Genomic DNA, 25851 nt, shown 5'->3' with positions numbered 1-25851 from the left:
ACACAGAAAAAAATCCAGGATGGTTTAAATTTTCAAAACAATACATAAGGTCTCCCAAAAACATGCAGAAAAATGTGTTCTGGTCTGATGAGACGAATGTTGAACTTTCTGGCCACTATTCCAAAAGGTACGTTTGGCACAAAAACACTTTGCATCACCAAAAGAACACCATCCCCATGGAAGCAAGGCAGTGGCAGTATCATGCTTTGGGGTTGCTTTTCTTCAGCTGGAACAGGGGCTTTAGTCAAGGTGGAGGGAATTATGAACAGTTACAAATATACCAGTCACTTTTTGCCCAAAACCTTCAGACATCTGCTAGAAAGCTGAAGATGGAGTTTCACCTTTCAACAAGACAATGACCCCAAGCATACATCCAAATCAAAAGAATGGCTTCACCAGAAGAAAATTAAAGTTTTGGAATGGCCCAGTCAGAGCCCAGACCCAAATCAAATAAAAAATTTGTTGGGTGACCTGAAGAGGGCTGTGCACAAGAGATGCCCTCGCAATCTGAAAGATTTGGAGGGCTTTTGCAAGAGAGTGGGCAAATATTACCAGATCAAGATATGCCAATGCTGACAGACTCCTACCCAAGAACACTGAATGTTGTAATTAAATCAAAAGGTGCTTCAACAAAGTATTAGTTTAAGGGTGTGCACACTTATGCAACCAGCTTATTGTAAGTTTATTTTTTTATACTTTTCCCCTAACAGATTTGTTGAATAGTACAGGTTAAAGGTCACATTAAAGGTAGGAAAAGTTTTAAAATTATTTATTGTGATCATTTTTTACATCTCAAAAACCTGGCATTTTAACAGGGGTGTGTAAACTTTTTTATAATCCACTGTACATAGATCCCCCATTGTTTCTTTGTGAATTGCTTAGCCCCTCTCCATTCCCAATCCTTTCTAACCTCTGCTGATGGATCCATATAGTTACCATGCAATATTGTGCATGCTCCACTAATTATTCCTTACATATGGGACTACTTCAAAACGGACCATATCATCAAAAACTCAAAACAAAACCAAATAACACTAACATTGCATCATAAGATTGACAACACATAGGAAAATAACATCCCCTCCACCTATAACACCACCAAACTAACAAAAACACTTTTTTACAATGTTTCTGCAGGGGGGCAAGCCCTGGTACATCCCATTGATGCTTTGTAAGCTCTCTGCGAACCATGGCTTTTGCTGTAGCATGCGACTGAGTATATGTCAGGATAATCCTACTAGGACAGCTGAACTTTGAGATATCAGTCTCTTTAATTGATTACAGGTGTGTACCCAAGAAGACAATGATGTAATTAAATCAAAAGGTGCTTCAACAAAGTATTAAACAGTGTTCACACTTATGCAACCAGCTTATTGTACTTTTATATATATATATATATATATATATATATATATATATATCTATATATATATATATATATATATATATATATATATATATATAATTTCCCCCCCAACAGATGTTTGTTTTTCAACTGAATTGCACAGGTTACAGGTCACATTAAAGGTTTTGAAATGATTTATTGTGGTCTCGTTTTTATAGCACAAAAAAAACCTGCATTTTAACAGGGGTGTGTACACTTTTTATATCCAATGTATTTGACATGTTTACCAGGAAAGTCCGACTGGGAACAGGTGCCCTTTTTTACCGGAGGCCCAGGGAGATATTTAATGCATACAACAAATTTTATAATGCAGTTTTAGTGAATGAACAGCATAATAGTCAGTATTGCTATTCACAAACATTACATTTTCAAGTCTTGTACTGAGACTTTACAGACAAAGGAACGGTGTACAAGATGGGTAGTAGTAATTTAAGAAATGAAAAGGAGTGATGTATTAAAGGAGATTGGCATGCTTGAGTGTTAATAGAGAAGTACTGATGGAATAGTAATTTGGTTGTGCTAATTAGAAAAAGGTACAGTAGTTTAAGAAGTACAATAAAGTGAGGTATTACAAAGGGATAACAGATCATGTGGTTTAATGTTTTAAAGGGAGGTACAAGAAAAGTGATGAAACATGTTGGCTATATCACAGATGGAGGACCAGGGACAATTCAGGAGGTCTTTTAGTAATGGTGTGAAACGATGGTGTGTGATAGACATGTTAAAAACAAGAATTGCATTCCAAGTTCTAGCTACACTAGTAAAACAGACACTGACACCAGCGGCCATTTATGGTTTGTAGATAGTAAGCAGTTTGTTAATCATTTTAACTTGGTTGTCATTTGTTTTGCTGGTCTGTGGGGGTTGATGTAGGCTTTTGGACTTTTCAAAAGTCCATAGAACCTCCTTACATTAAAAGTAATACTGGACTAACTCCCACACTAAAACTGTGTCCTACAGCAACAAACCAAGACATTCATCTACTAGCATAGAGGCCTTTTAAACTACATTGCTCCTTTCACTTATCTCTCAGCAGATTTGTGGCTGCTTATATTAAGTCACAGATTGTTTCCTCTCTCTAGACAGGTTTTCAACCCGCTTCATTCACCCTCACTACTGCTCAGGCTCAATCTGCTCCCCTGACAGGTTTTTAGCCCGCTTCATTCACCCTCACTACTGCTCAGGCTTAGTCTGCTCCCCTAGACCCAAATTCCACCCACTCCTCTTACTCCAAATTCCACCCACTCCTCTTACTCCAAATGTATACCTCCACAGCACCACTCATAGTCCCTTCAGTAGAAAAACAATACAATTACTCCCAAAAGTAACACTCAAGTTTGCCAACCACTCTCACAAATTATCTTAATCCTTGCCTCCTGTAACTATCAAAAGTACATCTCTACAACCAACCCACTATCCTCCCAACATTTTTAATCCTAATTTAAAACAAAGATAAACCCCACATTAGATAAGATGCTCCTAATATTTCTCCTCACTCTACTAGCCTATATATCACCAATTATCAAATCCATCTCCTTCAAATAATTAAGACTTCAACCATTCCTCACAAAGAAAATCAACATCTATACAGGGTTTCTCCATAACACCCTCGCTTTACAAACCACATCAGATTTATTTTTCTACAAATATCTTAAAACTAAGGATTCAAATTTACGATCAACCATCAAACAAAGACCAAAATATAACTGGCCACACTCTCTTCCCTCTGTAAAATATCAGTTAAAAAAATTAGATATATTCACCACAACCCTGGGCCCACTGCTCATAAAACCATCACTTCCAACCCCCCCCCCAAAGAAAAAAACAAACGGTCACTTAATATAGCTCAGCAAAAATCTGAATACAAACTCACCTTACTAAATATGAACCTAAGAAGTATGTGCAATAAATCCATGACATACATACTTATCTTGCCACATAACTCCTGATATAGTAATAGCTACTGAAACCTTAAATAAGCATGCAGGTGGTGAAGCATCTATAAAAATTCCGTAACCATTACCTTACTTCCACAGGAAATACCCAAATTTAACAATGATGAACTAACACTCCTAAAAAACAGCAGGAAAACTATATGATTAACAGCAATTTATATACCACTAGGAAATAAACATTGATACTGCTGAAAGTATCCTGCATTGGATATCCCAATTAATCACGAAACGATAATACTTTGAGACAAATCTAGATTGGCAACTCAAATTCCACTAACCCCACAACATTCATAAACTTGTACAACTTTAGGCCATTAATAACCACACCTACTAGAATCAATAAAACTTCAAGAGAGACACGGCATTAGATTGGATTCTAACAAACCAAAACTGACAAAAAGTAGGCTACCTCTCCCATAGCATAAGTAACCACATACCAACATACGCTATTAGAACTCACCATAACCTACATAAATCATTATCTATTATCAAATGGGAAATGCAACCAATTTCAACAAAGACATTGTCAATGAAACACTAAAAAATACAACTAGAATGCACTTAGAACAACGGCGCTAGATACTTCTGCAGAACACTTTATGTATTCTTACAGACCTTAAATAATCTAGCACCAGTACGTTATAAAAGAGTAAAGCTCATACCCACACCTTGGCTGACAAAGGAAACAAGAAAATGATAAAAACTGGTATGAAAATAGAACTAAAAATGCCTTCCAAAAATGTAGACATCTTAGAAATCTTACAGAACTCCATTTCAAACAGAATAAGCAAATGTACTATACCAATCTACATTACAAACCAACCAACCCAAAATTCTGGCCATCACTAAAACTATTCCACCCTGGCAAGACCCACTAGGTCCCTCTCCAAAAACAAATAATCCCAGTCTAATTGCTACTTTATACAATATTCTCTCTCTCAGTAACACAAATGCCCCCTTCACTCTACCCCTATCCTACAGTCTAATTGCTACTTTATACAATATTCTCTCTCTCAGTAACACAAATGTCCCCCTCACTCTACCCCTATCCAATCAAAACTACTCACAGCTCTTCAATTTTAGAGCAGTACCTACCCTCACTCGTTAAGGAAGTTGCACCTTAAACTAAAAAGTACACCTGTAGCTGTAGACCAACACACTACCTGTAAATGGCTGCAAAAGTCATAGCCTTCCCTGTGTCTGTACTAATTAATGGGTCCATAGCAGAAAGATATGTCCCCCATCACTGTGGAAAAATCCTACATCATGCCACGGCAGAAAGGCAGCACATCTACAGAGTTTAATAACTACAAACAGATTGTGATTCTCTCCCCCCTCTCCAAAATATTACAGAAATGCATCCACATGCAGCTGTTGCAATACAAAACCTCAAATAACCTGGTTTCAGAAACATGGCTTTAGACCCCAGCACAGCACCACTACTGCTCTATGTTGCTGTGTCTGTTTATTATATTAGTAAAATTATGGTCTGTTTGTACCCACCATGTTCTTAGACTTGTCAAATGCATCCGATATCGTCTTGCACCAGCAACTGCTCATTCAACTCAATAGGACTTTCACAATACTCCTTGCTGTGGTTTCTTAGTTACCATCTGGAAGGCAACAAGCTGCTAAATGGAAACAAACCTACTCATCCTTTCAACCAGTTACTACAGGTATCCCTCAAGGCTCTATCCTTGGTCCTCTATTAAATATATTAATTAATGACCTCCCCACACCATGCTAGCTTAGTTCAGTATGCAGATTACTCAACATTAATATGTGCGGCCTCAACAATAAATAAGCTCCAAGACATTACCCAAAACTCTCTCTCCTCTGTAGAAACCTGGATCAAAGAATCAAACCTCCTACTCCACCCAGAGAAAACCAAGTTAATACTTATGCCAAAAATCAAAAGTAATTTTACCATGAAGTCAGCAAAAATGCTGTCATTGAAACTGTACCTCATATGACCGCCATATACTGCACAGCACTAAATCTACAGAATTAATGGATTCCTTACAAATACTACAGCAAAAACTCTAGCCAACACCTTCTTACTGCCAACTCTTACTTGCTGCTCCTATCCTAACGAACAATACTCAAAAGTGCTACAATAAAATAACTAATTTTGCCAACAGTCTTCCTCATAGGACCAAACATTGTCTTAGCTTAAAGCAAATAAACTGGCTTGAACTGCACAACTAACTTTAATAAATGACTACAGCACACAGACTCACTCATCCAGAAAAGTGTCCTGCACCACAAAACGTACTACCTACTGTCCAGCAAGGGACACCCTTCTAGTAACAAAACCTTATTACTTACAAATAAGTCAAATATTGCAGGAGACTATCTCCACTTCCAATGCATTGCTAAACTCTGGAACAGTATCCCATGCAAATAAAATTCTCCAAGTTTAGCAGTTCCAAACCACTGCTTAAACATAATCTTAACCAATCCTGGTCCTGTATATGCTCATCACAAGGTTAAAACTTTTTCATTGTACAATACTCTCCTCAAACATAATATTCTCAATCTCTTACTGAAATAAAATTTTATACATAACTGCTGCCTGTACAATACACAAAGTTGCATGTGTGCCTTCTCTTCGGTAACTTCCACATTTGTAAAATCTTAAGACTGTATACTTGTAACTGTAACCACGGTTTGAGTATAAATGTAACTTTTCAGTGCTTGACTAGAACTTAGTATAATGCAATGTAAGCAGATGGAGCTTTTCTCCCTGGGCCGCCGTTGAAAATGGGTATTACCCAGTGGGACTTTCCCAGCAAACAAAGACAAATAAATAAATATTTGACCAAAGGGGACGATTTGGAAGATAGAGCTGGAGTAGGGGTCTACTCACTGGGCAGCACATGCTGAATCATTAAATGCATGCTTTAGAACTGTGCTTTAGCCTACATATTAACAAAAAGTAATCTCTTTGCATAAGAGCAACCATATTTATTAACCAGTAAAACATAGATGAAGTGACACTGCGGTTGCAAAGGGGATCTCATATTGTAATGTTCATAGAAGGTTATTAGGCTAACAGCCCTACAGCCCTTACAAGCCTAGCATATTTATCCTGAGTTGCCCCAATTGTCAGAGGTTAGGTGAGTGAAGTTCACAGATGTAAGGGTCTAAGGTAGTTAATACAGACTTCCTCTGTCCAGGAGGACATAGCACCATACCAGGAGTGAATCGGCAGTCACCCATCCATTGAGCTAGGTTGAGTTTGAACAGGGGCAGGCTCAGTTTCACATGAACTGGAAAATTGTTCCAGAAAAGTGGCAGTCTCTGGGAGATGTATCCATCTCTCCAGCATGACCTGTTCATGTCAGAGGCTAGGTTAAGATCCCTGGAGTGAGTAACCCTTGTACAATTTGACTTACAAATGTGTAGCACTGCCATCATGGCCAGGTCACAGAGTGTCCCGTAAACCAGACAGGTCAGCCCTTAGCAACCTGTAGGACACTGAATAGTGACGGGGCTTTCAGTCTTTCCATGCAAGACTGGTTTTGTGTACCCCTGTAATTTCTTAGTGAGAGCCCTCTGTGGTCTCTTCAATCGTTGCAGGTGTCTGGTGAGGTACATGCAAAAGGGAGCAATGTACTTAATTACTGGTCCGTTGAGGACAGAGTACAATGGAATTACAACATCCTTTGGTCTAGATACAATAGCTTTACTTATAAGTTGTGCCCCATAGAATGGTTTCCTTACTACTGTGGATACGTGGTGGTCAATGTTCAGGTTGCTATCAACCTGCGTACCCAGATCACATACCACTGGGTCTACACTTGGGGTGCTATCTATAATGTAATATGCAAGGATGTTAGCAGAAGATAGCTGTAACAAGGAAAAGACTTAAGATATAGCAGAGACACACAAAAAAAAAAAATACTGAAGACTGATGGACTACCACTCATCTACACAAAGATCCAACATCATAGTTTCATAGTATAGTACTAGGCTATCTGCCCTGGGGCATTTGTAAGCCTAGCCATAGTGATGTGGCTTTTGCCACCCCATGAAGTGGTACAAAAATGTACAGAATAAATCTAGAATACTGTGCCTCTGTCTAGTAGTGACACAGTGAAGGTCCCCTTATATAATAGAATTAGTTTACTGTGCCCCTGTCTAGCAGTGACACAGATGTGACCCCTGGGGTAAACTTACGATCTCCCATCCGCTCATCAAGATTTCTCTTGAAGAGAGTGAGTGAGGGGCTCTGCCTAATACGAACTGGGATCCTGTTTCCAAAGCATGGGAAGCCTCTGGGTTATGAATCTATCCCTCCAGCATTTCCTATTCATACTTGTGCCGAGGTTCAAGTCTTTAGCTCTCGTGGTCCTGATGGATTTGGATTTTTTGAGGTGGAGCATGTCCATCAGCTCCTGATTGGACATGGCCTTGTATGTCAGGCAGAGATCACCTATGAGCAGGCGGTATGCTACTGAATAGAGCTGAAGTTTCTTTAGTCTGGCAGAATAAGACATATGTTGGAGACACTTGATCCTTTTGGTGAGGTACTTTTGTGGTCTCTCCAGCTGTTGCAAGTGCCGGGTGAGGTACATACCAAATGGGGCATTGTACTCAATCATGGGTCTGATGAGGTAGGAATATAGGGGTACAATGACATCCTTGGATCTGGATGTGAAACCCTTCATGATGAGGTGTGCAAGGTAGAATGTTTTTCTAACCACTTTGGCAACGTGGGTGTCAAATGAGAGGTCGCTGTCTACTTGGGTCCCTAGGTCTCCGATTACTTTTTCCGTACTCAGTGGGTTGCTGTCTATGTGATAATTTGTGGGTACTTTGTTTTTCCAAAAGGGATGACTATACATTTTTTGGCATTTAGTTTAAGGCCGTGACTACGGCACCAGTTGTCCGTTTCAGTGAGGCCTTTTTGTAGGATATGTGTATCTGCTGGTGTATCGACTATGGCGCCTAGTTTGCAGTCATCTGCGAACTTTGTCAGCCACAGCCCTCCCATGTTTGCTTTAACATCTGAGAAATAAATGCCGAACAAGAGGGGTCCCAGGACAGATCCCTGTGGGACACCACTTGTGACTGGCTTTGAGTCTGACATTGCTCCAGTGATTTTAACTTTATAGGTTCTGTCCTTTAGCCAGTTTGCAACCCATCTAGTGACATAAGGGTTTACTTTTAAGCTGTTTAGCTTATCTATGATGCCTGAGTGGGGTATTGTGTCGAAGGCCTTAGCCAAGTCCAGGTATGCTGTACGGACTGCTTTGCCCTCATCAATGGCTCTAGTGACAGTTTCGAAAAAGTCAACCAGGTTTAAAAGGGGGAATTAAAATAATGGGGAATTCCCGCACGCAAGACATTGGCATTATCACATACAGACCTGAATCACTCACTATTACTCCAAATATATGTAGACCACAGGTCAGATTTAAGTGCACCTGCACTTCTGCTACATACCTGCCAACAACAGAAGTCTTACTAGTACTACAATGTTCCTGAATGCACATGTACCTAAGTACATCACTTGGCAGCATACAACTCAAGGGTACCTCATTACGAAGTTCCACATTGTGTCACACATTTAGTGTTAGGATTTTTTAAACTGATATCCATGGTAAATAGAAAAGAATCATTAATTCATTAAGGAGTTTTATGAGTAAAACCAACATATTTTAAACATCTTATACCCTTCCTAGTTGAAGTTGCTAGTAAGCTGTTAGTGTGTGTTCCACATTTTGCCCATTTGTTCTACATTATGACAGCTAGTGCTCATTTCAGAAATAAAAGATTGAGAGCTATGCTCAGCAGAGTCCCTCGCAGCTGCGCTGTCACTTGTCAGTAAATACAGCATGCAGATGACATGGGTTTCACACTGTACTCACTGGTTACACTTTGGCGTAGGCGTGTAGAAGACCAGAATGCTCATTTCATCAGTACACCTTACAGCATTCTTGACACCAAATGAATTTTCTGCCCATCAACAACCCAAATGTATGTAAATACAAAGGATTTAATACATCCCTGACACTACGCCAAGTTTTCACTAATGCATAGGATATCATACATGCATTCCACAAAACCACAGTGATGCAGACTATTTTTCAAAGATCCACTTGTATCAAAGATGATGGCGTTATTTGTCAAACACATTTGTGTCACCATGGCCACTTGGTTACCTAGAAAACGTGGGCTTTGTATTTAGAACATTACTCCTCTGCAATTTTCGCACAGGAATGGGCATGTCCTACATGACTGACAGGGCTGAGTGACAAGCCATGCAGATTATACAATGAGATGGTGAATATTCATTCCCTGGCAGTTTTTAAACACAGGCTTCATGCTTTTTTATGTTATTTTTAGTGTTACTATAACTTTCCGTACATGATATAAAACAAAGACTAAATAAAGTTATCCTAACTTTCTACACTTATAAAAGTGTGCCATCGAAAGCACCGCATGTCCTGCGTGTCTGACTTGGCTTTGCCACTTTGTACTTAACCACATACTGTGTTGCAGGGTAAGAAGCAGGTCAGAAGGGCAGTATGTACGCAGTATCCACAAGTTCCCGTTTTGCACGCCATACCCATAACCCATGCACCCCCCCCCCCACCTTTCTTTTAATGTTGTGCAGCAATTGCTTTTGCGGGGGGGGGGTGGCAAGCCCACCTGCACCCCCCCCACCCACCTTTCTTTAAGCATTTTTTCTGGAGATAAACCAACAAGAAATATTCTGAGGCACTGGGACAATACAGACATACATATATTAAATGCAATAAAAAAGACCTCCCAGAAAGGTCGCCACTGCACCTTTACAGAATACGAATTTTAAGTCTGTGTAATAGTTTTTATACATGCAGGATATTATGTGTTCACATCCCTCCCCTTTAAAGAACTGTAATTCTCAGCGTAATGATGTAATAGTTTTGTATAAATGCAGCATATTCTATCTTCCTTTGAATAGGCAAAGCTGTTTGGATCGTACAGCATTCACGTTCTGCCAAATTAGTCTAAGATGTAATTTATCGAAGCTTTTGATCACTACAAATTGGAAATCCTGGTACCGGCAAATAAGGGGGAAAAGGCTTTATATTGAAATAATTACAATGTTTAGCATACAAAACTTTGAGGATGGTTGCGGTAGCGTTGTCGCCTCACACTTAGACGTTGCCCGTTTGATTCTCAGTTAGAGCATCTTCTGTGTGAAGACATGCGTGAATGGGCATTCCTTCATTGAAGGTTGCGTGTTAGGCCCGGCAGACTAACACGTAAAACTACTGCCAATCATTAGCGGACCGGAGTTCCGCTGTGGCGACCCCTAACCGGGAAAAGCCGAAAGACGCAAATTCAAAGCACTTTTCAAAATAAACGTTATGAGCAAAGTGATGGGCGGTCCTTGCTACTGCACATCTGGTGGAGTAATGTTTTAAGACAAAAACCGAAGGCGTGCGCACACATTAAACAAAGTGGAAACGCTTTGTTGGGGGGGGGGGGAGATGAAGGAATCCCATTCTATATTCAAGTAGGAAAAAGTCTAGTCTGACACTTGTGGGACTGTCATAGGTTCACTAGAACTAAATTAAATAAACCCTTCAAAACGTTAGTGCAAGAGCAGAAATATACAACATAATTGGGTAATCTCCAAGTGCAGTACCTCACAGGATACGCAGTAGCAAATCCCGCCCCAAACATCTCCAGCCACACAGACCCCACACCCTCACGAATATTCACATGGCTCCTGCTGTGGCAAGGCAGCATTGGTATGAATATTCAAAGTATACCACGGCACACAAATAGTTGTTTAGTTGAACGTAAAACATGTAATATTGAAATTTAAACTTGCATCGTGCTTAAAACGTGTTTATATTTAATAATATATTGTCAGTTATGTTTATTTTACTAACGAATGTTTATTCCGTACATTAAACAGCTTTCGTCATTTTCAGCAAGTACACCACTAACTTCTTTTTCAACAATAAGGGACAAAATATGTTATTTTTAGGTATGGAAAAGTACATATTTTCTGTTGGATGCATGGCACTGGTCACTGCTGTCCTGTTAATTTTTGCTTATATGTTGGGGAGAGTCTTCATCACTGCCCCTCTGGATTGTTGTATTGAAACTATTGAAAATGTCCCTCACTCAAGCTTACCTTCCAGGACCAGCTGACATACCTAGTTAATAAATGGAAGTAAATGTATTATCAGGCCAGGTTAAACTAGCAGTTACAGAGTCTAGGTAAATTAACTTCTGTCGCTTTGTGCACTGGTCATCAATGCAACACAGAAATAAAACAGTTATAATATTCGGGAAAAACGTTGTTCAGGTTAAATGTAAATAAATAAAGCTACTAAAACTTCTGATATTTGTATTAAACTACGACATTACGGCACAATATACATAATGTGGAAATTAGCACGTCTGTCACTCCAGTGCGGAAATTAGCATGCCTTTCATTCGAATTCGATTTTCCCTGCCACTCAGTTAAGACACGCCCAAAGCTGCGCAGAACTGCGAGGTACTACACTTGGAGATTACCCATAACCGTTACAATTTTACTTCCAGTGGACTCCTGTCCTTACTGCTTTCAAGTTAATTGACACTTTTTTTGGACGAGGAAAGAAGTTGCGAATAAGCATCATCCTCCTACCCACGCGTATGGAATTGGTGAACTACCAGCTGCCTAATGTACAACTAAAAACAAGTGCTCTATGGTCGAAGATGGAAAACTGGCCCTCATATCTCGTTTCTAAACATTTACAAAGTTAATTTAAGCATCAAAGTACTTAGCACTTCTTGTATACCAATGTCAAATATACATAACGTCTAAAATGCGAGGACGCCAAAACAAACTCACACAAGTGCAAGCAAGTCACCCCAAACATAACATTTTATAAAAGAAAACTATAACCTCCACCATAACTGAAAGGTACAATGGAGCAAACTTGCTCCACAACGTAATATGGAAGAGTACACTTGGATCTTACAGACCATACCTGATCCACTTTAGATCTACGTTTCCCGCGCCCTGCCATGTTTGACTGTGAGCAAATACGCTGTGAGACGCACGTCGGAAACGGAAACCGCGCAAAGCAGGAAAAACAAAACAGTGTTAGTTATATCTGGTGGTTTAAATAAAATGCAGTTAACGGAGTGGCACGTTTCTAATTTTTCAATTGTGAATGCTGTTTGGTTATTTTTTTGCCTTGCATTTTTTATTTCTCTTAATATCCATGTATTCATAAAGGGGCATACGAATTCTATATTGCACATTTTATTTCAGGATTTCATTCGTTACGGCAAAACTAAGAAAGACCTTCAGCGACCTAAAAGACTATACAGTTTTGACGTCCCTAAAAGGTAAAAATACTGCTTTAAATGAACGACCTATTGTCATAGTATTGAAAAGTGTTGCATTTCGGTTATCTCGTTCTAAAAGTTTCTGATTTCCTTGTTGATGCCGCCATTCTTCTAGTCCCTCTGTACGTAAATGCGTGGTATGTAAACTGTTACCACAACTGTTGAAAAGGGATTGGGCGATGTTTTACAACAGTACACCCCCATGTGCAGTAGTAAGGGCCGCCCAACACCAGGTGATGCTTTTCTAAATTGATGTACGGATAGTGTGAATAAGCTTAGAAAGTTATTAAAATATGATTTGTGTAAGCATGAACTTTCTGAGGAGTATGAACTATGGGCACAAATCTAGACATTCTGTGGAAATCGAAACAATTGAGAAAAAGAAGTTATGTCTTACCATAACGTTCCATCTGTATTGTTGGTCCTCGTCCACTCGTTATATATGTGTTACGGTTCCGATATCTGAACCGAGCCGGCCATTTACCAAGCTCGAGCTAAGCAATCTCTTACCCATAATCCACTTCTCCACATTACCTCAGATTGAGTTTGCAAGTCAGAAAAATGTAGAGGCTATCTCTGATCAAATGATCTAAAGAGAAGGATGGTGAGATCCACTAGAAGCCATAGGAGGGGGAAGGAGGGAGGGTCGTAATCAGTGGACGGGGATCAACAATACAGATGGAATGTTATGGTAAGACATAACTTCTTTATCTGATATTGTTAATCCTTGTCCACTTCCTTATGTATGGGACAGAGTCCCCAGCCACCTCTATTCCTGGGAGGCTTTCATGGAAGGACATTCCTGAGCATCTTGGAACTAAAAGATGCTCTTCCCCTGGAGGCCAAGTCCAACTTGTAATGATTGATAAAGGTATGAGGAGTGGCTCAAGTTGCATCTGCACAGATGTCATGTAAAGAACCTCTGGCATGGAAGGCAGCAGAAGCTGCCACTGACCTTGTTGAATGAGCCTTGATGGTAGTTGGCAAAGAAGTATTGTGTACTGAAAATAAATACAGGTCACAGTGTCTTTTAACCATCTAGCCAAATGTGACCTTAGCAACAGCACATCCTAATCTAGATCCAGAAAAAGCCAAGAATAACTGGTCTGATTTACGGAAAGATTTAGTCCTTTGCAAATAGAAATGGAGTTGTCTGTGTATGTCTAGGGGTATGTAGGCAGTACTCTCCCTCGTTAGAATGATCAGGAAAAAACACTGGCAATTCAATGGTCTGATTAATAGACATTTCAGAAATGACTTTTGGCAAGAAGGAAGGGTTAGTTCTTAAGGATACCCTGTCTGGATGAAAAATCAAGTATGGACTCTTTGTACATAGGGCCTGAAGCTCAGAGATACATCTGGTAGAAGTAATAGCAACCAAAAACAAGGTCTTCCACGACAGATATTTGAGGTCGCATGAAGCAGCTGGTTCAAAAGGGGGCAATGTCAGAGCTTGAAGAACTAAAGATAAATCCCAAGGTTGAATAGGTTCCCTGAAAGGGGGTTTCAGAAGATTTACACCCTTTATGAAGGCTTTACATAACTTGTGAGACATGAGGGAGGAGTCTTGGACATTCTCGTGGAAATTAGAGATCGCAGCCAAATGTACTCTAATGGTAGATGCTGACAGCCCCGATTGAAATAGGGCGGTTAGATATTAGAGTACCATCAACACCGTTGCTGAAAAGGGATCAATTTCCTTATCTTTCAGCCAACAGGTAAATCTTTTCCATTTGCCTAGATAAGTCATTCTAGTGGAGGGCTTATGAGATGCAATAAGAATGTCCCGTACTTGTGAGGAAAGATCATTTTGCCTGGCAATCAAGGGAATTGGTGGAGCCAAGCTGTGAGCTTCAGACTGTGCAGGTTGGGGTGAATCCGATTCTGCGGATGGGAGATCAACTCCGAGGTTGGACGAAGAATCCATGGTTGATCTAGCAGGTGAGGCCACAGAAAGGGGAACCAAAATCTGACAAGGTTAATGTGGAGCAATAAGAATCACTTGACAGGCTTTCTTTAGAAACTGGGGAATGAGGGGAGTGGATGGGAAGGCAATCTACCAAAACAGCAGAGGCCACCAAAGCAGACACCCAAACAACCACCACCTCAGAACACAACACCTGCAACACATAGACCTCACAGTCAGAGTGTCAAACAGTCACAGCCCTTAAGGCCAAACACAATGCCAGACACACTAGTCATTGGTGACTCCATAGTCAGACACACTGACGTCCCGCTCACCAGACTGAGTAAGGAGAGAGTTACAGTAAGCTGCCTGTCGGGCGCTAGAATCCGCCACATAACGCAAGCACTCGGGTCTCTCAACAGCAGGTACAAATACGACTCCATCATTGTCCACGCTGGTGTAAACGACCTGAGACGTACCTCCTTGGACTACATGAAAAGAGACATTGAGGAGCTCTCTGATTATGTAGCCCAGGCAGGTATGACCCTGACCTTGAGCAGTATCCTACCTTCACCAAGAATGATGCCACAATACAGAGATAAGATGATCAGCTTTAACAATTGGCTTAAACTCTGGTGTCATTCAAAGGGGATCCAATGTCTGTCTGCCTGGGATGACATGCTGGACAAGCCACGCTGCTTCGCAAGGGACGGCTTGCACCTGTCACCCTGGGATTCCAGATATTGGCAAAGGCTCTTGCCACCCCATAGTGCCTTTTTAGGCAAGGCTCAAATTCTAAACCTACCACCCTAGAACAAAAAAGGAAAAAACTAAGGGTAATGCTGCTCAATGCCAGAAGTCTAAATCTCAAAATGCACGCACTCGAGGCCCTTCTCAGTATGGAGAACATCGATGTCTGTGCTGTGACAGAAACCTGGTTCAAGGCTCCTGAGAGCACCCCAGCACTAACAGGTTTTACCTCATATCATGCGTTCCGCCCCAAAATCTGGACAATACCAAGAAAGGAGGGGTATCCATATTCATCAAGGACACCCACACCTCAAGACTGGTGGCAACGCACGATGCATCGGAGACCATCCAGGTGCAATTAACCATAGGCAAGACTGCTCTGCAAATTGTAGCATGTTACAGGCCACCCTCACAAACTCAGGAACCTCACATGGCTTTCCTGAAAACACTGGAGGGGATAAATGTATCTCCAAACACCATCATACTAGGTGACTTCAATTACCCTAATATAGACTGGGAACACTACTCAAGCCCAAACACCCTAGCCCAAAAGTTCCTGGAATTCATAAACTCAAATGCCATGGAACAACTAGTCACCATCCCCACAAGAGGAGAAAACATACTTGATCTCATCATCACGAACATGGGAGCACAATGTTCAACACCGGAAGTATACCCCTCACTGGTGAGATCAGATCACAAACTACTCTTGCTGGAGGTCCTCATCCCACCCCACCTGAAATAAAAAGACCACAGTAAAAACTTCTCGAAAGCCGACTTCACACTTCTAAAGACTAGTGTGGTCTCCTTTAAGGCCCCGAGCGGGAAAACAGTACTCAAGCCGCTGAATCACTTACAAATGCCTTCTACCAGCACCTGCAGGACTGCATGGATAAGGCAATCCCAAGCAAAACAAAGACTCTTTGTACCAAGGACAAGCGTCCAGTCTGGTGGACCCCAGCCATAAACAAACTCTACAACAAAAGGAGGAAGCTACTACAAGATAGAGCAAAATCCTTAAAAGGTAAGACACCTTTGATCACTATAAGTAAAAAACTAAGAGCTCTCATAAAATCATCCAAAGCAAATTTTGAGAGAAAAATAGCTAAAGACTCAAAAGACAATCCTAAGGCCTTCTTTAGCTATGTTAGAAACCTGGGAGGAAACTCCCAGATATGCTCAGAACTAGTTCAAAATGATGTGAAGATTACTGATCCTACAGACATTGCCAACATACTGGCTGACAGGTTCAGTGCAAACTTCTCCCCCCCCCTCCCCCCCAAAAGGAGAGATATCTGTACCAAATGGTTGCAGCCCCCCAAACATCTCAAACGCCCAAGTGAGAACTGCTCTCTCCAAAGCAAAAAACACAGCATCCATGGGACCTGATGGTGTCCCAGGCTGTGTGCTCCATGAACTCAATGAGGAATTAAACCCACAGCTAGGACAGCTGTTTAATCATAGTCTCACCTCTGGATACATACCCAGGGAGTGGCGCACTGCGACTGTGGTCCCACTTCACAAAGGCGGTGCCTCCACAGACCCTGGAAATTACCGGCCCATTAGCTTGACAAGCCTCATCTGCAAAGCTATGGAGAGGATCATAATGGACCTCATAAATAAAGACATAGGGAATTTGCAGACTTTGGATCCAACCCAGTTTGGCTTTGTCAAAGGCAGATCATGCCTTTTAAACTTGGTTGACTTTTTCGAAACAGTCACCAAAGCCATTGATGAGGGAAAGGCAGTCCATACAGCCTACCTCGATCTGGCGAAGGCCTTCGATACAATACCCCACTCGGGTATCATTGAAAACCTCATCAGCTTAAATGTTAACCCATACATCACAAGATGGGTTGCAAACTGGCTGAGTGACAGAACCCACAGGGTCAGAGTTGCTGGCGCCATGTCAGACTCAAAGCCTGTCACAAGTGGTGTCCCACAGGGCTCAGTCCTGGGCCCACTCTTGTTTGGCATCTACTTTTCCGAAGTACAAGCAAACACAGGAGGGTTATGGCTGACAAAGTTTGCAGATGACTGCAAACTGGGCGCCGTAGTCGAAAACACATCTGATACAGATATCCTTCAGAAGGGTCTCACAGAAACGGATGACTGGTGCCAGAGCCATGGCCTAAAGCTAAATGCCAAAAAATGCATAGTCATACCCTTCGGGAAAAACAAGGTTACCCCTAGCTACCATATAGGTGGTAATCCTCTGAGCACAGAAGAAGTTATCAGGGACCTGGGGACTCAGGTTGACAGTAGCCTGTCATTCGACACCCATGTAGCTAAAGTAGTTAGGAAGACCTTCTACATTGCCCACCTTATCATGAAGGGATTCACATCTACATCAAGGGAGGTCATAGTCTCCCTATACTCATCACTCATCAGACCAATGATTGAGTACAATGCCCCATTCGGAATGTATCTGACCCGACACTTGCAGCAGCTGGAGAGGCCACAAAAGTTCCTCACCAAAAGGATAAAGGGTCTCAAAAATCTGTCCTATGCTGCCCGACTGAAAGAACTCCAGCTCTATTCAGTCGCCACGCTTGCTCAGAGGTGACCTTTGCCTGACATACAAGGCCATGTCAAACCCAGATTTGATGAATATGCTTCACCTCAAAAAATCTAGATCCGTCAGAGCCACAAGGGCGGGAGACTTAAACCTCAACACGGCTATTAATAGGACGTGCTGGAGGGATAGATTCATCACCCAAAGACTCCCTATGCTGTGGAACAAAATCCCGGTATATGTGAGGCAGAGCACCTCGCTGGCCTTGTTCAAGAGAAATCTTGACCAATGGATGGGAGATCGCAGATCTACTCCAGGGATTACCTCAGTGTCACTGCTAGACAGAGGCACAGCAAAATAATGGGTATAGTTCCCCATACTAAAGGGGTGGCGTAAGCCACAAAACTATGGGCTAGGCTTATAAATGCCCTCGGGCAGATAGCCTAGTATGAACCTATAAAGAAGACCCGAGGGCCGATCATGAACTAGATCATTCCTGGGTGACTGTCCCGGAGGGGGAATCAGGGCAAAGTAGTTGCTGCATTTGAAGTCGGTCGGGGATGCAAAGAGATTGCAGCACAGATGGCCCCAACGGTGGAAGATCTCCGCTGCTATGAGAGGATTCAGGGACTATTAGTGAAGTTGAAGAATGCACCTGCTGAGTCTGTCTACTATCACGTTGGAACTCCTGGGAATGTGCGTTGCTAGAAGAAAGCGGTTGGTAGCCATCGCTCATTGCCATATCCTCATGGCCTCTTGACAGAGGGGGTAGGATTTGGTTCCGCCCTGTTTGTTGATGTACCAGACTACTGCCATGATTGTATCGCAATTGTCCCTGACGGCAGCAAGGGATGGAATGCCTGCGACGCCAGAAGCACCACTCTCAGCTCTAAAACATTTATATGCAGATGGGCCTCCACTTCGGACCAAGTGCCTTGGACTGTCTGACCCTGACATAGCCCCCCCACCCCATCAGGGAGGCGTCCATGGTCACTGTAGCCTTGGGCTGCTGAGGGGAGTAGGGACGAGACCATTGTGACAGGTTGTGGTTCAACCATCACTTTAGATCTTGTTTGCATCTCTGAGTTATGTGAATCTTGGCTGAAAGGGAAAGCTGGAAAGGATACCATTGGGTGAGCAGTAGCCATTGTAGAAGCCTCATGTGAAACCTGGCTAAAGGGACAATGGTGAAGAGAGCTGCCATGGAGCCCAACAGCTGTAGGATCGAGTGAGCTGTGGACTTTTCCATTAAGAGAACTGGTAACAGTTGCTGTCTGATTCTTGATATTCTGTGTTCCAGTATGGACGCTCTACAAGTTTTTGAGTCCAAAATGATCCCAATAAATTCTGTGGACTGAGAAGGGGTGAGATTGGATTTCTGCCAGTTTATTGTTATGCCCAACTTTTCGATAGTATTGAGAGAGTATGCCAGGGCTTCCTCTAATAGGTGTCTGGTGGGGGCAGGGAGGAGCCAGTCGTCTAGATATGGAAAAACCTGAAAACCTTGAAGTAGCAGGTGAGCTGTGACAACTGCCATGCACTTTGTAAACACTCTGGGGGCTGTAGAGAGTCCAAAGAACAGTACTCTGAACTGGTAATGACTGGTTCCTGCACAGAAGCGCAGGAATCTTCTTGATGGTCTGTCCACCTTTATGTGGTAGTACGCATCCTGAAGATCTATCGAGCACATACAATCGTTTTTTTCCAAGAGAGGAATGATAGACTGTATAATGACCATCCAAAATTTTTACACACTCACAAATGTGTTTAGCACACTGAGATCCAAAATTGGTCTCCAGTCCCCGGTTTACTTTGGCACCAAAAATAGTCTTGAGTAGAATCCGGATCCTATCTGGTCTGTTGGGACTACTTGGATGACTGACTCTTTTTTTTTTTTTTTTTTTTTGTTTAGCAGCTTTGTAATCTCTAGAGCTGCTGCTTCCCTTTGACTGGGTGGAACATCAAGAAATCTTGATGGAGGGACAGGACAAAGATCAAAGGGGATCTTGTGACTTCTGGTTATTATCCTTTGTACCCAAGAATCGTTGGTAATGGTTATCCAGGCAGAAGGGTACAAAGAGAAATGCCCCCCAACCACTTCCAGAGGAAAGGGGTTGGGCTGCTCTTCAGGAGCGCTGGTAGGATTGCCCGGAGAAGGAATCTCTGGAACCCTGATTACGCGGACCCCCTCTGCCCCAAAAGGGGCATCTTCCTTGTGAGTTTCCCTCTCTGCCCCTAGGGGAAAAATCGGCCTGTGTGTCACGGAAAGGACCCTGAGATTTTCTGTACCACATCTTCCCGCTCTTTTGGTTTCTGGAGAAAGCATGTTGGGGGGAAGAATAACGGACACCTACAGCAGACAGGGTCTTGCCGTCCTGTTCACACCTGGCCAATGTAGTTTTGACTTTGGGTCCAAACAAGGAGGAGGACTCGATGGGAGCATTGAGAAAGGAAGCCTTGAAGGGTTCTGCAAAATTACACAAGTGCATCCAGGCATGTTGTCTCAAAACAGTGCCTGAACTCGCAGCTCTAGTCGCTCCTACTGATGCGTGGGACACCAAGCGCATGGAGTTCAAAATTGATTCAATAGTGGCCAGCTGAGAGGCCACTTTGTCACGGACCTCATCAGACACGGCACCTGCCAAAGTTTCAGAGAGCTCAGATACTAGATCTCTTTGAAGCCTGGTGAAGTGTACCATATAATTCAGGGACCTGATAGCAAAGGTTGCTGATGCAAAGGTGCACTTCCCTATCCTATCCAATGCCCTGGACTCTTTGTTGGGTGGAGGGACAGTCTGGCTTTCCTCTTCTGCCAGGTCTTTCTTAGTTGCGGCTGCCACCACCAGAGCATCTACAGGGAGACCTTTAGACCAATTGGGTTCAGAAGCGGGGGGGGGGGTAAGATTTTGTCTGGCCTCCAAGGAATGGCTTAACAGTATCAGGGGTCTTCCATGCACGCTGTAGGGGGCCGGGCGCGAAATGCCTGCAGGAACACAGACTCCTCAGAAGTCTGGTTAGAGGACTGCCATTCACCTCTCTGTTTAAGGATTTCTAGAATATCACCAAAGGATATGTCAGAAGGTGAACAAGGGGACCCTTCCCCATTATCAAAGTCTGTGTCTTCAGTGAGAGACTCCTCAGTGGAGTCCATATGCTTCCTCTTGCACGAGGATTTCTGATTAACTTCCTCAGAGGGAGACGCTGGGGAAGACAACACCAAGGGGGTATCCTGTGGGAGTATATCCTGAGACCTCTGCCGTCTGGTGCCCACTAGAAGCGACCTGTGTGCATAGTGGTCCAGAGGAGGACGGTGAGATAATAAGCACAGTATCAGCAGTAGACGCCAAGGCCTTCTCCATGACTTGGAAGGCAGGTCCACTAGAAGAGGGGTGAGTGCCCAAGAGGGAAGTCACCTCTCCCCTAAGTGATCCAGCCTGCCGACTGGGAGTCCCAGGACGGTTGAGAAAAGTCAAATCCTGGGTCGTAGCAACCGAAGGCAACTGCGGCTCCTTAGAGAGATCCATAAAGGGAACCATAGATGGGGAAGACTGTGCTATGTCAATAGATTTCAAGGGAGAAGGATAGGTCTTGGGAGGTGGAATTCCTCTGGCCAAAAGCACTTGATCCACAAGTCTCAATATGTCATGTTGGGAGAGGCTTTTGGTAGATCTCACAGAAACAGCTGAGGGGGGAACAGGTCTATCTAGAGATGAGGGCAGGTTGGTGCCCATCTCAGTAGACTGCACCGAAAACAATGGTGCCGTAAAGGACTGCACTACAGGTGTCTGCACTGAGGAAGTCATTGGTGCAGATATAATGATCTGCACTGACGAAAAGGTCGGTGCTAAAGTATAGTTGTCGGTGCCGATTTTGGACCCGATAAAATAGTAAACAAGGACTGAGCTGTCTGTTCCGAAACAATGGTGGTCTGCGCCAACTGTGAGGTCGGTGCTGGTAAAGAAGTCTGAACTGAGGGGCCCCTCGGTTCCAATACAGCAAAGGACATCGGTGCCATAGACATAGGTGGTGCCGAGGACTTTTTCGGAGCCGAAGATCTAGGCGCTGAAGGTGTCTGATCCGAGAGGGTCAGATCCGAAGTAGAAATCTTTGCTTTCTTTCTTGGTTGATGAGAGTCCCCAGCCGGGGACGAAGGAAGAGATTTAGCCTTAGAAGCATCCTCAGACTTCTTTTTATGGGATCTTGGAGAGGTTGAGGCCTCCGACCCAGAAATAGCCTCTGAAAAGGGAGACTTTAGTAACCCTTTCAGCAAAAGTTTATTTTTCCTCTCTATCAGTGTCCTGTTGGAAAAATTCTTAGAAATCCCACAGGGTGGGTCAACAGTTAAGTGAGGTGCACCTAAACAGAAAACACACAAAGAATGTGCATCTGAAGTAGGTAGTTTATGTCCACAATCATAACATCTTTTAAAACCAGTACTACCTTTATCTGTCATGTTAAAGGAAAGGCAAATACCAACAATAATACAAAAACACAAAATTACTCGCAGGAAAGAAAGGAAAGGCTATCTACCAACTATGGTAATCAACTGATAACCTTACATTAGATAAAAAGGGTGAAAGTGACTAAAAAAGGAGTGGACGAGGATTAACAATATCAGATGTATGTAATACATCTACGCATTAGTCTAAATGGAAACTATCACTGTTTCCTAAGTATTGAAACTGTCAAACTTCTTATCGTTCAGATATAATGCCAAAACTGTTATTCTATTGAATTTCTAAGTTTATAGAAAATGACTTGTACGGCAACGGGCGCACCTTACAGTCTTACGTATTCTTCATATAATTTCGGCACCAAGTAGATTCATTCCATTTTGGCTCAAAAATCGTGCACTACCTTACTCCGCTCCGTATTCTCTCCCTACATGACACTATGTAACAAGCATGAAAAAAAAAAGAATGCTACAGTATTTGCTAATCTGCTCACAACTATGTCCGTGTGCAACACATGCAGAGAGACAAATAAATAAAATAGTTAAAATCTGTTTTAATCCATATAATGTTTAGCGCTTTCACTCACTAAACCATGAGCTTCCTCAGAACATTCATATCACAGATGATGCAAGTTTAAATGCAACTATTTGGTGCCAAAATCCTACATGACACTAGGAAAGAACACTACTAATACAGAGGTGCACACTAACCTAGAATATGAGCAGTTGTAAGCGGTAACTGAAGTGGGTGAAATTAAGGTACAGCAAGACAGTTTTCAGGGTCAAGTACCCCCTGTTAAATCAGCTGGTGGCTCTAACAAGTTTGTGTCTTTTGGCTTTTCCCGGTTAGGGGTCGCCACAGAGGAAACTCCGGTCTGCTAATGATTGGCAGTAGATTTTTACGTACTGGCTTGCCGGGCCTAACGCACAACCTTCAACGAAGGAATGCCCATTCACGCATGTCGCCACACAGAAGACGCTCTGAGAATTGAACGGACAACATCTAACTGTGAGGCGACAACACTACCACAGCATCACCACCGCAGTGATTATTTAAACAAGTGATCTGTCATAATTCAGCTTTCTTTCATTCTTTTATGATAGGTGGAGATGCGTCTGAAAACACACACTTCTTTGGACTCTGCTTCTTTGCTGAGTACAAGCTACGTGTCACAGGCAAATCTGCGGTCAATCAACAATCGTGCATTGTTTGTATGGTACCTCACAGTCACTACCCGTGTCAGTCACTCTGGCCACGCCTATTACTGCTCAAAACTGGGTACTGTTGTAAAACGATGCAAAAAAGTCGGACTTCACACTTATTGACAAAATTAATGTTGTAGACGTCGAATTGTTTCTGTTTTGTATGTCATTAGTGTTTCAACCACAGAGCAGTTGTTTTACGCATCTTTTAGTGTTTGTATACTGTGTCTCACAAAAACTTCCAAGATATTTGCGATTTTCCCCACAGGAGGACAGTAGTTCCCAAATAGGGATTGTCTTGTGTAAATAGGGTCAGGCATACCATACCCCTCAACCTGTTAGTGCAAGAAATCTGGACAAAGCCTGAGAAAATTTGTTGTGGGTCAAGGGCTCAAAAAAATAGGGAGATATTTTAAATATTGCCCTTATGAACTTAGAAAGTTGATAGTAACAAGGTTTGTTTTAATGTACATTTTTTGAAGGATTTACATTCTGAAACGCAAATGTATGCCCTTATTTAGCGACTTCAGTCCTCAGACCCCTAGTCCTCACATCATCCCAGTGATTTGACAAAAAACACATTTAATGAGGAGTAGGTTAAAAATATGAGGCAAAAATCTGTAAAGTTGAGAGGTCTGGGGACAGGTGGTAACCTAGACTGATCTTTGGGAGTTCGGTATCAGAAAGTATTGTTTGCCCCCCCCCCCCCCCCAGCAGCATGCATGACCTTAATTGCTTTGTAGAAGTATGGTCCATAATATTGTTCCCAACCCCACCTCCTTCCAAAAAAAGGGGGGGGGGATAAAAACAAACATAGGGCAATACGCTGGTCATTTAATGTGTACAATGTTTTGTGTTGTTTTCACAATGGTATAGTTTATTGGGTTTATATCGGATTAAACAGTTTGGAAATTTCATTTGGTTGACTCCATATGTTCGAGTTTTCGAAAACTCCAACAAAACAACCAAAATCTATGATCTGATATTGTCACTTTCATTCATTCCTCAACCGTTGGGTTTGGGTCCGACCCTCTGATTCCAGTCTGCCACCTCTTACAGCTTGTGGAACATTGAAACTCCTGAGCTTCCATCTTACCGATAATGCATTAGTCCCCTACCATACCTCAGATCTCAGTTTCTGCTTTTGTGTATGAAAGTTGGTCATTTATTACTTTCCAGTTGTAACTTCTTTTTTGTGTATAATACTAGAACCTACTTGCTCATAACTTGATATTTTTATTATACTTTTTTAATTTAATCCTCTCCTGCCCTTATTATAGTATTTAGTGTATGTTTCGAAATACCATTGTTGGTATTTTTTTTTCCTTTTTCTTCCCTCTACCTTTTAGATAGTTACTTAAGTTACCATTGCTGGTGATACTTCCTTTTCATAACTAGTTTAAAATAAAAAAAAAAAAAAGTCTGAAAAACTTTTGGGTTTTAAAAATGTAAAGCCTGTGGCCATAAGATCCTTTTGTCAGATGAACACTAGTTTTGTGTTTATTGCTTAGTTTAGTACACAAAATTCCAGATGGTCCGGGTTCAGTCAATTTATGCCTTTCCTGCACAAGGATGACTGGATATGCCCAGTAGATCTTCAGGATGCATGCAATCGTATAAAAATGAACAGACTGTCTGAAATATTCCTATGCTTCTGGCTGGGATCCAGTCATTCAGACCTCTGCCCTTTGGTCTCACCACAGCCCAACCCCAGGGTGGTCACCAAGTGCATGGCAGTAGTGGCAGCTCACTTGAGACTACAAGGATTCCAGGTGTTTCTGTACTTCGACAACTGGCTCATAACAGCTCCTACTAGGCATCATCTGATCAAAGCACGAAGTTAGGTACTCCAGTTGTGCTCCCACCTGGAAATTACTGTCAATCACAACAAATCTCAGCAAGAACCATCTCAAATATTAAAGCTTATTGGGGCTTTGTTCAACACAGTATACTTGATAGCCTCCCTTCCTTTAACAAGGGTACAAACTATATTATTCTAGGTCAAAAAGATAATTCAAAATTTCGCTGTTTCAGCTTTATTGATTCTTCAAACATTGAGGTCATTTTCTGCTGTGATGGTTTTGGTTCCGTTAGTAAGATACCACATGAGAATTCTTCAGTGGTCCCTAGCAACTCCGTGGTCTATTCTTCATCAGCCCTTATCCACCCAAGTCAAGATAACTCAGGTATGCAAAAATGATCTCCTTTGGTGGATTTACTTCGGTAAGATAAGACATGTTGTCCCTTCATTTTCCCTCAGCTCAAGGCCATAGTTACTACTGATGCTTCCTGGATTAGGTGGGAGGGGGCATT

General features: G+C 42.2%; 1 protein-coding gene across 1 annotated transcript in view; it reads right to left on the bottom strand.

Annotated features, from left to right (window-relative positions):
• The window catches only part of LOC122794282 (histone PARylation factor 1), a gene marked incomplete in the record, with an annotated part of 658055 nt that extends 645619 nt beyond the window's left edge, over positions 1–12436 (bottom strand). The window contains 1 exon segment of the mRNA XM_044062558.1: positions 12348–12436. Within this exon segment, the coding sequence (XP_043918493.1) occupies positions 12348–12386 (39 nt within the window).
• Between the last annotated feature and the right edge of the window lie 13415 nt (positions 12437–25851).

Source organism: Protopterus annectens, chromosome 2.part1, assembly GCF_019279795.1.
Source record: "Protopterus annectens isolate FY-2018-M chromosome 2.part1, PAN1.0, whole genome shotgun sequence".
NCBI classification, from domain to species: Eukaryota; Metazoa; Chordata; order Ceratodontiformes; family Protopteridae; genus Protopterus; species Protopterus annectens.
This window is presented reverse-complemented; position numbering and strand designations above follow the sequence as displayed.